The sequence below is a fragment of the Bos mutus genome, chromosome 4 (genome assembly GCF_027580195.1).
Source record: "Bos mutus isolate GX-2022 chromosome 4, NWIPB_WYAK_1.1, whole genome shotgun sequence".
Classification (NCBI taxonomy): Eukaryota; Metazoa; Chordata; class Mammalia; order Artiodactyla; family Bovidae; genus Bos; species Bos mutus.
Window position 1 is genome coordinate 32,170,456 of NC_091620.1, and position 14,304 is coordinate 32,184,759.

Consider the following 14,304-nt stretch of genomic DNA (forward strand, 5'->3'; position numbering starts at 1 on the left):
CACTGTTGCCACTGTATGTCGAATAGATTTAGTCCTATCAGATGTACCTTCTCCTTTTACAGAACTGCGCAGTTATAATTAATGTTCATGCTAATCACCCTGAGATACTTATAGGGTCCTATTCTAAATCATTAAGGAATGATCAATTTATATTTTATGACTATTTGAACTCAAGTCAACCAATTGTATATAAATTCTTTAAAAATTCGTTATAGATGTATATACAGTCTCCCTAGAAGAACTCATTTTTCAGTAATTAAGCATTTCTATATGTGTTCAGTTCCATTCAGTTCAGTCGCTCAGTCTGTCCGACTCTTTGTTACCTCATGAATCTCAGCACGCCAGGCCTCCCTGTCCATCACCAACTCCCAGAGTTCACTCAAACTCACGTCATCGAGTCAGTGATGCCATCTAGCCATCTCATCCTCTGTCATCCCCTTCTCCTCCTGCCCCCAATCCCTCCCAGGATCAGAGTCTTTTCCAATGAGTCAACTCTTTGCATAAGGTGGCCAAAGTACTGGAGTTTCAGCTTTAGCATATGTGTGTAATGAAATGAATTTTTTGCTTAATATAACATATGTTAAATGTAACTTTAGTATATTTTTCTGAAATTAAAAAATTACTGCATTTTTATCCATAAAAGAGATAATTTATAGCCTAACACTCAACATTAAAAACAAAACCCCATGCTCTCAATTCAACAGTAGTGCTCAGCATAAAGATGAGTCCGAAGAGAATGCATTTTCACTTTTATAGATGCTTTCTAATAAATGGACTACCTGATTATTACCAAGCATTCAAATGATTTGGGCTCCTTTTTCCTTACTCTCTACACTTCAGTCATCCCCAGATAAGACCACCTACCTTCAAAGAATTTAGACTGCTTTAAATATCAGACTTGAAAATAGCTTTGAAAACTAGAAAACCCATTTAACCATTAAAGCTTATAGGAGCCTGCCACAGTACTCAAGATAAAGTGACAAGACATCCTCATCTTTGGTCTTTAGGAATTCAGCTTAATCATGGCAGAAATATTATTTATTTCTGTAATGAATATTATAGAATAAATATTTATTTCTGTATTATTTATGTAATGTCCACATCCTTCAAATCCTTAATAAAAGGTTTTTTTTTTTTTCTAATTATAAAAGTAAGATGAGGAGACTTGCCCGGTGGTGCAGTGGTTAAGACTCCATGCTTCCAATGCAGGGGGCACAGGTTTGATCCCTGGTCTAGGAACTAAGATCTCACGTGCTGCATGCCAGGAGCAGGTTAGTAGGATGAGTTCTCATGCATTGTTAATGGTAATGCAAAATTGTACAGCACTTTGGAAAACAATTTGGCAGTTTCTATAGTTAAACACACTTTCACTATAACTCAATAATCCCAATCCTAGATATTTACTCTGGAGAAATGAAAATATGTGCCCACACAAGGTCTTAAATATGAATGGTTATGAGAGCATATTAAATCACTTCAGTCATGTCCAGCTCTTTGTGACTCCATGGACTATAGCCCGCCAGGCTCTTCTGTCCATAGAATTCTCCAGGCAAGTATACTGGAGTGGGTTGCCATGCTCTCCTCCAGGAGGTCTTCCCAACCTAGGGATCAAGCCTGCATCTCCTTTCGGCTCCTGCATTGCAGGTGGATTCTTTACTGCTGAGCTACTGGGAAAGTCCAAATGTGACTGATTATAGCAGCCTTTATTTATGATAGCCATACAGGTAGGCTGTGGTCCATGGGGTCGCTGAGGGTCAGACATGACTGAGCGACTTCACTTTCACTTTTCACTTTCATGCACTGGAGAAGGAAATGGCAACCCACTCCAGTGTTCTTGCCTGGAGAATCCCAGAGACGGGGGAGCCTGGTGGGCTGCCATCTATGGGGTCGCACAGAGTCGGACACAACTGAAGTGACTTAGCATAGCATTTAGCATACAGGTGGAAACAAATGTCTACCAACTGGTGAAAGATAAACACATTGAAGTCATACATTGAAATAAAAAGGAATAAACTCCTGATACAGACAAAAGCTGAATCTCAAAAACTTTTTACTAAGTGAAAGATGCTAGACACAAAAGGCTGCATAGTGTACAATTCCACTTACATGACCTTCTGGAAAACTGAACTCTAAGGTCAGATCAGTAGTTGCAGAGCTGGGGGTGTGAGGAAAAGACTAATTGTAAAAAGGCATAAAGAGACCTTTGGGTGAGGAGTGGAGATGTTCTATAAATTCATTGTGGTGGTTACATTCCTCCTATGTCAACTTTCATCAAATTATATATCTAAAATGGGTGAATTTTACTTTAAGTACACTGACAATAAACCTTACTTAAACGGTAACCAAAAAAAAAATGAAGACATGATTAATGTAGAAATTGTGGAAATGCAGAAAGACATTAAGAAGAAAATGAAATTCATCCTTAATCTGATCAGCCAGGTATTAATTTTCAGGTGTAACATTTTGATATATCTTTCTGGATTTTTTTTTTTTTTTGCCATACATACACTATGAGTTCACATGACAGCTTTTTAAAAACTTAGCGGTGTTATAATTTCCATGTCATTTTTTTTGGCATCGCTTTTAATGACAACCTAATCATTTTGACTCCTTGATTCTTATTTGGGTTGTGACTTTTTGCTCTTGACTGACATTGGTGAACATCTTTTTTTTTTCATTCTCCCCTGAACTTTACATGTGTCTCTTATACTAAGAATCTGATTTTATACCAGTAAAAAAGCAGCCAGATGATGATTATTGATACCTAATTCTAGAAGGCATGATTATAAGGAAAAAAGTTAGATTTGAAATTAAGTTTAATGTATTCTTATTTAGTATTAGTTATTGCTTCTGACATCTTTTATTTCTGTTCATTTCTTACGTAAAATTTTTGTCTGGCTACTAGGAAAACTAAAGGAAGAAACTGTCATATTTTCTTTTTCCCTCATAACATTGGTAACATTTACATTATGCAGAAATGTTTACTTCTGTTGAATATAATTTTTTTTATATTGCCACAAAAACTCTAATGAGGAATTCCTTTCTAGAAATGTATGATCAGTGATGACTTCTTCCGTGCATGTTCTATTGAATTCTTATAGTACAGTAGCCCGTAATGGCTCAAGGCCCAACATTCAAATGCTTACCTTGGTTCCAATCTTGAATTGTCTTTTATTCTATTCTTCACAACATCTTTCAATATACCCACGTGCATCCACCCACCCTTTTGCTTTCTCTCTTCACAGAGATCATACCTTTTCATTTCGAATGCGTCGAGGCATCATTTTGAATGAAGTTGCTGCTGACAGTATCATCCCTTATGTAGAACCTTCGCTGTCGGCCAGACTTACACTTGCTTGTGGTGTTGATGGTTTGTGTATCACTATTCACTTCCGCTTATGTGTGACCAGCATGCTAAGTGAGACATGTTGAAGAAGCAGCCTGCGGTCACAGGCAGAAGTTATTCCAAATGCCCTCTTGACTCCTTGGCAGCTGTTTGCTGCGCATCTTGCTGGTGAATCTGTACAGAGAGCATCTGTCATGTCCACAGTATATGTAGCTCTTGAGGTCATTGCTCTTAACCCTGTAATAAGCACTGGGGTGTGTGCCTTTCAGAAGAGGAAAATTACATGGGGAAGACAGGAAGAGAGCAACTCAACACCTATCACTGGAACCATAGAAGAGAAATTAGAGGCTGGAGCAAAGGTGGGGCAGAGGGTTTTCAGGGGCTATCAGGAGGGGAGAGTGAGCAGGTGAGAAGAGTACTGACGGATGTTTCTGATAGTCTCTAACTGCATCACTACTGCATTCAGAAGCGCAGACGATAGGATATCCAGAGTATTATAAAACTAAATAGAAGTTCGCAAAATACTCCCGTTAACTAATGTGTCTGAGAGAGAGAAAACTGCATGATTGATTCGGGCAGTACTGGCGATGTTTGCTAGGCAGGAGCCTAGGATTTACGTCCACTTTTAGTCACTCCATTTCTGTTTGTGTGTGTGTGTGTTTTTTTTCCTGAAAATTTAGAAATACAGGAAATAAAGATGGAAAATTAAATCTTCCATAATCCCACGATTCAAAGGCCCTACTACTAAAATTTTTGAAATATCTATTTCATATATTTCTTTTACAAATTTCAAATCTCTTAAGTATTTATATGTTTTTAAAACTTTTTTCATAAAATATTATATCATGAGATATTCCTTGTTATTTATCAAAAATATTTTCTCAGAGGCAGCATAATATTTCTTTATGTGCGTTTTCCAGCATTTATTAAACAATTCACCTACTGTTGGACATTGTTACCTTTTTTTAATATGAATAATACTGTTCTGTATATCCATGTAACATATGTGTACGTGTGTGTGTCTGTTTCCCTAATTCCATGATGAATAAGTGGGGGACTATTTTTGTATCAGTTCAGTTCAGTCACTCGGTCGTGTCCGACTCTTTGCGACCCCATGGACTGCAGCACATCAGGCATCCCTGTCCATCACCAACCCCTGGAGTTTACTCAAACTCATGCCCATTAAGTTGCTGATGCCATCCTCTATTGTCCCCTTCTCTTCCTGTCTTCAATCTTTCCCAGCATCAGGGTCTTTTCCAGTGAGTCAGCTTTTTGCATCACGTGGCCAAAGTATTGGAGCTTCAGCTTCAACACCAGTCCTTCCAATGAATATTCAGGACTGATTTCCTTTAGGATGGACTGGTTGAATCTCCTTGCACTCCAAGGGACTCTCAAGAGTCTTCTCCAGCACCACAATTCAAAAGCATCAGTTCTTCGGTGCTCAGCTTTCTTTATGGAGCTGGACCCAGCTCTCTCATCCATGCATGACTACTGGAAAAACTACTACTGGAAAAACCATAGCTTTGTCTAGATGGACCTTTGTTGGCAAAGTAATGTCTCTGCTTTTGAATATGCTGTCTAGGTTAGTCTTAACTTTTCTTCCAAGGAGCAAGCGTCTTTTAATTTCATGGCTGCAGTCACCATCTGTAGTGATTTTGGAGTCCAAAAAAATAAAGTCTGTCACTGTTTGCTCTGTTTCTTCGTCTATTTGCCATGAGGTGATGGGACTGAATGCCATGATCTTCATTTTCTGAATGCTGAGTTTTAAGCCAGGTTTTCACTCTCCTCTTTCACTTTCATCAAGAGGCTCTTTAGTTCTTCTTCTCTTTCTGCCATAAGGGTTGTGTCATCTGCATATCTGAGATTATTGATATTTCTCCCAGCAATCTTGATTCCAGCTTGTGCTTCATCCAGCCCAGCGTTTCTCATGATGTACTCTGCATGTAAGTTAAATAAGCAGAGTGACAGTATACAGCCTTGACGTACTCCTTTTCCTATTTGGAAGCAGTCTGTTTTTCCTTATCCAGTTCTAATTGTTGCTTCCTGACCTGCACACAGATTTCTCAAGAGGCAGGTCAGGTGGTCTGGTATTCCCATGTCTTTCAGAATTTTCCTCAGTTTATTGTGATTCACACAGTCAAAAGCTTTGGCAGTCAATAAAGCAGAAATAAATATTTTTTTCTGGAACTCTCCTGATTTTTTGATGATCCAGCAGTGTTGGCAGTTTGATCTCTGGTTCCTCTGCCTTTTCTAAATCCAGCTTGAACATCTGGAAGTTCACTGTTCACATATTGTTGAAGCCTGGCTTGGAGAATTTTGAGCATTACTTAGGGTGTGAGATGAGTGCAATTGTATGGTAGTTTGAGCATTCTTTGGCATTGCCTTTCTTTAGGATTGTAATAAAAACTGACCTTTTCCAGTCCTGTGGCCACTGCTGAGTTTTCAAATTTGCTGACATATTGAGTGCAGCACTTTCACAGCATGACTTTTTAGGATTTGAGATAGTTTAACTGGAGTTCCATGACCTCCACTAGCTTTGTTCGTAGTCATGCTTCCTGAGGCCCACTTGACTTCACATTCCAGGATGTCTGGCTCTAGGTGAAGTGATCACACCATTGTGATTATCTGGGTCGTGAAGATGTCTTTTGTACAGTTCTTCTGTGTATTCTTGCCACTTCTTAATATCTTCTACTTCTGTTAGGTCCATACCATTTCTATCCTTTATTGAGCCCATCTTTGCATGTCATGTTATTCTACAATGCTAAGTCACTTCAGTCATGTCCGACTCTGTGCGACCCCATAGACGGCAGCCCACCAGGCTCCCCCATCCCTGGGATTCTCCAGGCAAGAACACTGGAGTGGGTTGCCATTTCCTGCTCCAATGCATGAAAGTGAAAAGTGAAAGTGAAGTCGCTCAGTCGTGTCCGACTCTTAGCGACCCCATGGATTGCAGCCTAACAGGCTCCTCCATGCGTGGGATTTTCCGAGCAAGAGTACTGGAGTGGGGTGCCATTGCCTTCTCCATATTCTACAGTAAGGTGGTCTTATTTTACACTCCATGAGCAGTGAATAGGAAAGCCCATCATTTCAGCACCCCTTAGCCAATATCCCATATCTTTTTTAAAAGGGGGCAAAAAGTATGTTTGCTTTTTTTTTTTCAAAGGATAATTATTTTCATAAAACAGAAGCTAAAATTTGAAGCTAAGATTTCAGTTTTAAAAATCGAGAGGTAATCTAAAGACTTTAAGACTGTCAACAAACTATTAGCTAAAGGGTTTTTTTAATCATTCAGAATTGTATATAATTTAAATTAGTTTGAATACCCTCTATAATGTTAAATCTGGACTACAGAAAAAGGAATTGTGACAAAATATTGAAAAATCATACTTTAATTTAAAAATTAGGTCTCTGTCATACTTTTTTTTAATATAAAGTTATTTATTTTAATTGAAGGCTAATTACAGTATTGTATTGGTTTTGCCATACATCAACATGAATCCATACTTTTTAACTTCTAAAATGTTTTCCACTTTTGTGGGAAGTATGGGATATAATTTTAAATAGCTCTCCATGACATGTTCATACTTGATTAATATTTAATTTCTTCCCTTTCCTCCTCAATCCTTAAGCCTACATCGGTGTGTTCAGTAAGAACAAAAGTTCTGTTCTCCAGTGATTAACTACTTGAATCATTTCAATTCAGGTTACTAACAGCAATGCACAGTTAAACAGAAGTCTTGGTTGAAACCACTATTAAATTATACAATGTCACTTTCATTAGTATCTGAGTTTCATAGTTAGAAAATTTTGCATTAAGAAGCTCACATAAGTCAGATAAATCTCCAAGTTACAGGGCTTGGACCTTAGAAATCATCACATATACACATATACTTCATATACTGATAGTTAAGGAATTGGAAACTGAGATTGGTACAGGCACATCTTGGGGACACTCAGCTGGAAAGAGACTCTTCATCCTGGGTTCTGGACTTTGCAGCCGGCTCCCTGCCAGGCCACACTCCTCAGCCTCTGTCACCTGCGAGCTGAAACATCTGGTACCCTAGCCTCAATTCATAGCATATGTCTCTCCTGAGAAATATGTGTAAGACTACAATTCCTACTGCTTCTTTGATTATCCTTTCCAACTTGGCTCAATTTGTAAAGAGAACTGACAAATTGATAAGCCACATATATCAATTCCCTTTCAAGAACCTTAGAACAGACTCAGTCGTTTTGTAACACAGAAGTCGAGTGCTGTCACAGGTTCCAATTGAACTAAACTTTGCAGGCTGCTTTCGAGAATAAATACCTATGGAATAAATATGATTATGTGGCACCACACCATTATTCATATAAGATATTTTTGTTTTTCTTACCAGATATCTGTATGCCCTTGGGCAGAAGGTTTGGAAAAGATGGAAAAAACGTTACTTTGTTCTTGTTCAGGTAAGTACACTTCTTTCCTGTCATATAACCACTCTAAGCCAATCAAACTTTTATTTGGGTTATTCTGGCAGTATCTACTGTATTAGAAATTAAAACTGAGAAATTTAGAAAATATTCATTTTAAAATGAAAGTAGTAAGGCCATTCCAATGCAACTAACCTTTTTATTTAAAAATAGCTATTTTTTTCAAGCCAGACATTTTAGTGAACTAAATGGCATTATTTTATGCTTTTGTGCACCTCTTCAATGTCTGGCTTAATAAAAATAGAGTGCAGCTATATTTTCCAATCAGATTCTGCCTTCAATGTGTTGCAGTCTCAGGTGAAATTTAACCTCTGGAAAACTCCAGTATATGTTCTTGAGAGAGTAAGTGTGAAACGGGCGAAGATGTTTAAACATAACTTTAAAACTGGTTTTGACCTCACAAGTCCCCTGAAAGGATTTTGAAGATCCCCAGGATCCCAAGACCATACCTTGAGAACCACTGCATTATTCTAATGTTTTATAGATAAAACTTAATTCATAAAAACATGTCTTTAAAAAAAAATGTGTCATATATATCACTTATTCAGAGGTACAGGTTTTTTAATTGCCTTGACTGGTGGATTTGTTTGTGATAGGGTTCTGAATATAGGCAGAGTACTACAATGTACAGTTCAGTAGACTCTTGTTTTGTTTTGGTGTTTGATCATGAATGACCTTTGCTCATAGAATATACTCATTTAGTAAAGTTACTTTAAAGAATAATTTTGAGTAATAGTCATTCCAGTTCATGATAAATTCAAGCTGTCTTATTCCCAATGAATATATATGAAAAGAGAAGCTGTCTTGGTATCGTTAACACAAAACAGTCTGTAAAATCTTATCAATTCCTATCCACACATTATTGTTGTTCTTCAGTTGCTAAGTCATATCTGAACTATTTTGCAAGCCCATGTACAGTAGCATCCCCCCAGGTTCCGTCTGTCCATGGGATTTCCCCAGACAAGAATGCTGGAGTGGGTTGCCATTTCCTCCTCCAAGGGATCTTCCCAAACTTGCATCTCCAGCATTGGCAGGTGACTTCTTTACCACTTGAGCCCCAGGGAAGCCCTACTCAACGCATTAAGCAAGTATAGACTAGATCAGGTTAACATGGTGATATCCCAAGGAAGGAAAATCATTTGCTATCTTCCAGAAATAAAGTAATCTATCTACTGCTGGATACAATTATTTTATTGATGTGCCATAATAGCATGGTAACTTCATGAAAGTTTAAATTTTTAATCAAAAGTGGGTTTTTTTCCCTGCCTGGGTAAAGTGTAACTTTTTCTTATGTAAATAGAACTGAGAATCCCACGGTGGTGCAGAGGTTAAGACTCCAGGCTTCCATTGCAAGGGCCCTTGGTTCAATCCCTGGTTAGAGAACCAAGATACCACATGCCATGCAATGCAGTCAAAAATAAATAATAACAAAATGTATAAGTAAGTAAATAGAACCAATATTTGGTCAACCAGATTAATAAAATATGCACATACATTTGCACACACAGACAATATATTTTATATAAAACCCACACATTTGCTCTGAGTAAGGGCTCCCTGTTGGGAGTTCTCAATGGTCTGTCCTCCAAAAGTCACACCTATAAGGCATCTTCTTTGGTTTCTAGGCTTAATTTCTTTACACTGGCACAAAAATTTAAATGCATTTACTAGGCAGCTTGAGCACATATCTTTCTGTACATTTTTATTTTATTTCCACTTATAGATTTTCTCACCTACGTCTAATTTAGCAAGTTTGTGTTAGTGACTTGTCTTTGTCAAATCTTTCCAAAGCATTCAAATGATTTTTCATAAAAACTGAAGCTTCTTTTTCATGGTCATATATCATGCATTTACACAAAATGTCATTAAGTTCTCATCCCATAAGATCAGTAGCTGATGTTATTGGCCTAATCAAATGCTACTGATTCTTAGTAAGCATAGAGTTGAACTGATGGAAATAAGTATAAGAACACATGAGAATGTTATCCAGTAACCACAGATTTCAACATGTCATACCTATTAGTCAATATGGTTTTTTAAGAGCAGTTTTAGGTTCACAACAAAATTTAAGGGAAGGTACAGAGATTTCCTACCTATCCTCTGTCCCCACATAGCTTCCCCCACTATCAACATCTCACCAGAACGGTACATATGTTACCAAGGGTGAACTACACTCAACACATCATCTTCATCGAAAGTCCATACTTTTTCTTAGATTTCACTTTTGGTGTTGTACATCTGTGTATTTGAACAAGCATACTATTTATCACTGTAATATCATACAAAGCATATCACTCCCTTGAAAATCCTCTCTGTTCTGCCTGTTCACCCTCCGACCTTTGGCAACCCCTGATCTTTTTACCGCAGGTTTGCCTTTTCCAAAATGTCACAGTTGGAGTCTTGCAGCATGTAGCCATTACTCATTAGCTTCTTTCACTTAGGAATTTCATTTAAGGTTTTTCCATGTTTTTTCCATGGCTTAAAAGCTGATTTCTTTTTAGCACTGAATAATATTCCATTGTCCAAATGAAGCAGTTTATCTGTTCACCTACTGAATGACATCTTGGGTGCTTCCAAATTTTGGCAATTGTGAATCGAGCTGTTATACACATTTGTGTGCAGGTTTTTGTGTAACCATAACTTTCTAGCTTCTTTGGGTAAATACCAAGGAGCATGATTGCTGGATCACATTCATTATTTTTAAAGAAAGAATCCTGTAGAGATCCAGTAAAGTAACAGTAGGCTAAAAGAGTTTCTAATATACATTGTTTTAGTATGAAAATTAGGCCTTAATAGATCAGTTTTGAGAGTTCGGATGGACACTTTATGCTTCAAGCCAGGTAAAGTTCAGGATAATCCTTTGCTCCCTACCTTATTTTTTGATATATGATCACAAGAATCAAGTTACAGAGCAACCATATATATGTTCATTATTACCCCATAAGAGACTTATAGAAATAAAAGAATTTTCTTCTTTTATTCAAAAAAATTCAAAAAAAAGAATTTCAGTGTTTTGAGATCATTAAGTGTTCTTTACAGAACATTAACCATGTCTTTGGAGAGCTGGAAAATTCTCCATATAACAAAAATATGTTTAACATTTTAATGACAACATTCAATTTAAACCAAAGGAGGTTAACCTCTATACTCCATAATTAAAATTTAGGATAAACACCACCAAACTTTCATGAATTCAGATGTATTCTACCTGACATATCGTCTTAAAATTTGAAGTCATATTCTTTGGAAGGAATGATGCTAAAGCTGAAACTGCAGTACTTTGGCCACCTCATGCCATGAGTTAACTCATTGGAAAAGACTCTGATGCTGGGAGGGATTGGGGGCAGGAGGAGAAGGGGACGACAGAGGATGAGATGGCTGGATGGCATCACTGACTCGATGGACGTGAGTCTGAGTGAACTCCGGGAGTTGGTGATGGACAGGGAGGCCTGGCGTGCTGCGATTCATGGGGTCGCAAAGAGTGGGACACAACTGAGCGACTGATCTGATCTGATCTGATGTGATAAGTATTGTGAAAGTGTTAGTCACTCAGTTGTGTCCCACTCTTTGCAACCCCATAGATGTTGCCCGCCAGGCTTTTCTGTCCATGGGATTCTCCAGGGAAGAATACTGCAGTGGGTTGCCATTCCCTTCTCCAGGGGATCTTCTCGACCCAGGAATTGAACCCAGGTCTCCTGCATTGTGGGCAGATTCTTTATTGTCTGAGCCACCAGGAAGCATTGTATCTTTATACAAATATACGTATATACATGTATTCACACAGAGAATCCCATGCCCAAGTGTATTGAGATTTCAATGCCAGTACTCTGACAACTTTTTAAAGTGTTAAATATAATTGAATCATCCTTTCAATTCCAAATGTAATGGAAAGACGGATGTACACACTTCAAAATCAAGATGGGTATGTATGGATATTCAGCAAGAAGGACTCGTTGGGAAGAAGTGGGTCATTTTATTAGGATCTCTAAAGATAGCTCTCATTCTGTTGGCACATGGCTTGTGGATCCATACCTGCAGGCTGCACTATTGAAAGGTGAGGGAGTTGTTTCCAGGAGGACAGTGTGCCCCTGCTGTGTCTGCTGCTGCCGTCGGCAGAATGGTGCTCTGGTGATAATGTGAATCTCATCACCACTTGTGAGTGTGTATTATCTGAGTGATGGAGCTGGAGGTCTAGCCATCAGCCCAAGAATTTGTGCTCATAAAAATTGATTGAGAGTCTCGTTTGCTCAGCGGCTAAGTCGTTGTTCAAAGTGAACACTTGCGGAGTTGCTGAGGTGAAGAGACTTTTCAGAGACTCTTGTATCAACATTTAAATCAGAGTTGAAAATGGGAAAATGAATTAGTTATCATTGTGGGGTGTTAACTGAGCTACGTAAGATTAATTTTGGACCCCATTTACATTCTAAAGCCAGTATGCTTACAGTATTAAAAAGATTTTTCATGCTTTTTTTGAGGCTGCATTTGTTTCTGATGAAGGTAAATTTGGGTCCAAGCCAAACTGAAAGAACAGTGATTTTGATGAATATGTTGAAAATCTTCCCAAAACTTACATGTGTTTTTATTAAACTTACATGTGTTTTTTATTAATTTTTTAAGCGTATTCAGTGTTTAAGTGTTATATTTGGAGGATATCATTGATGTAAAGTACTTATGATACTAGTATGTTTTAATTCATTGTAATAAACCATTTAATGGCTTTAAAATTCCATATTTGTATCTACAATTTAAGCAAACTGAATTATTTCATAAATCTGTATTCAGCTAATACCTCTGCAAATAACTGTATGTCCTCAGATGCTGCATATTTTGTGGTGATATAAAAATTCCTGAAGCACTCACCTATTAATACAACTATTGCTATCTGTAATCTAATATTTATTATGCAAATATGGCAGGCACTTATGCAAAGCACTGTTTTACCACCACACTATCTCTTTTAGTCTTCAGAATAAGATTTGAGGATAGGTATTATTATCCCCATTGTACAGATTAACTTGATGTACAAAGAGGTTTTATATTAATAATTTGGCCAGAATTATACAGTTAGTATGTGGTAGGTAGCGTCTGGTGATCAGATCCAGTTCTGTCAGTCTCTAGATGCGAAGCTCCCATATCCTTTGTCACTGTGCCATGATCAAATAAATGCACACAACTACAGTTGATCTGAAGACAAACAGGTATGTGCATAATCACTGTGGAACATTCATTTCATGAGGTACATAACAGTGTTACTACGTTAAAGAAATGGCCAGTGAGTGATGGCATAAAGAGACCCGCACTCATGAAGCCCACTTACCACGGGACATTACTGGAAACTGAAGTAGATAGACATCTATGTTGTTTTGGCCTCATATCAAAGTGTTCTCTGCTTATTGTCGATGTGTCAGAATCATGACTTGAAGTTGCTGCAAACAACAGCAGGCTATCAAGGCATAATGTTAATTACATATCAGCTGAGCTGGCACAGGATGTAAACAGTCAGCCATGCCACTAAGTGGTCTGTACCTGCTGGAAACATACGAGAGCCACTCTCTTAATGAGACGCCATCAAAATCTGCTCTCAGCTTAAAGAAATGGCTGCACCAGCCTATTGATATCTGAAATATCCTGCACACCCTGCAGCAGACTGCTGTCACGTTATCTGAGAATGCCACTACTGCAGGAAATTAGATGATCTAGGTTTAGTCTTAGGACATAAGCTGATGTTTGCTAATAGTAATGCAAAGTGAATAGATACACTGCTGTCAAATCAAGAAAGTCATGGGGTAGTGTCTCTCTGGCTTTACGTTTTAAACTGATTTAAGATGTACAAACCCAAGACGTGCTCAGTATAGGATAAACTCAAACCATACAGAAGTCTCTGTGGCCCTCATCAGAACCCCTACCAGTATGGCCCCCTGATTTCAGTCTTTTCCCCCAGTGGCCAAGTAGCCACTGCTGGCAGTTTGAACTTTTAAACTTGTTTCAGTATAATCCAATCCTAATGGAATCATCCGCATATATATTTGTTTCCTGAATTGTTTTGACCCACTTTTAAAATGTGTGATGGGATTTCCCTTGTGGTCCAGTTGACTAAAACTCTGTTTCCAGTGCAAGGGGCCTGGGTTTAATCTCTGGTCAGGGAACTAGGTCCTACATGCTGCAATGAAGATTGAAGATCCCACATGCCACCAAGACTGACACAGCTAAATAAATTAATTAATTAAAACAAATATTTAAGATAAATAAAAAATAAAACATCAAGTTACCATGTCAGTATCTAAAAATTCACTTTATTCCTTTTAATGGATGATTGGATTCCATAATTTAGTTTAAAATAACTTACATAACAGTTCCCTGTTTTTAGAAATTTAAGTTCCTTTCATTAATCAACAAATAATGCTGGAATATATATGCTTGATCTGTGGGCTCATCCATGTGTGTTAGAGTATCCCTATAGAAATGAAATTGCTAAGCCAGGGCATAGA

General features: G+C 37.8%; 1 protein-coding gene across 13 annotated transcripts in view; it reads left to right on the forward strand.

Moving 5' to 3' along the window:
- CADPS2 (calcium dependent secretion activator 2) overlaps positions 1–14,304 on the forward strand; it is a 585,913-nt gene that overhangs the window by 366,802 nt on the left and 204,807 nt on the right. For all 13 annotated transcript variants that reach the window (XM_070369312.1, XM_070369316.1, XM_070369317.1 and 10 more), the window contains one exon: positions 7,726–7,792. In XM_070369312.1, coding sequence (XP_070225413.1) covers positions 7,726–7,792 — 67 coding nt within the window. The remainder of the gene's footprint in view (positions 1–7,725; positions 7,793–14,304) is intronic.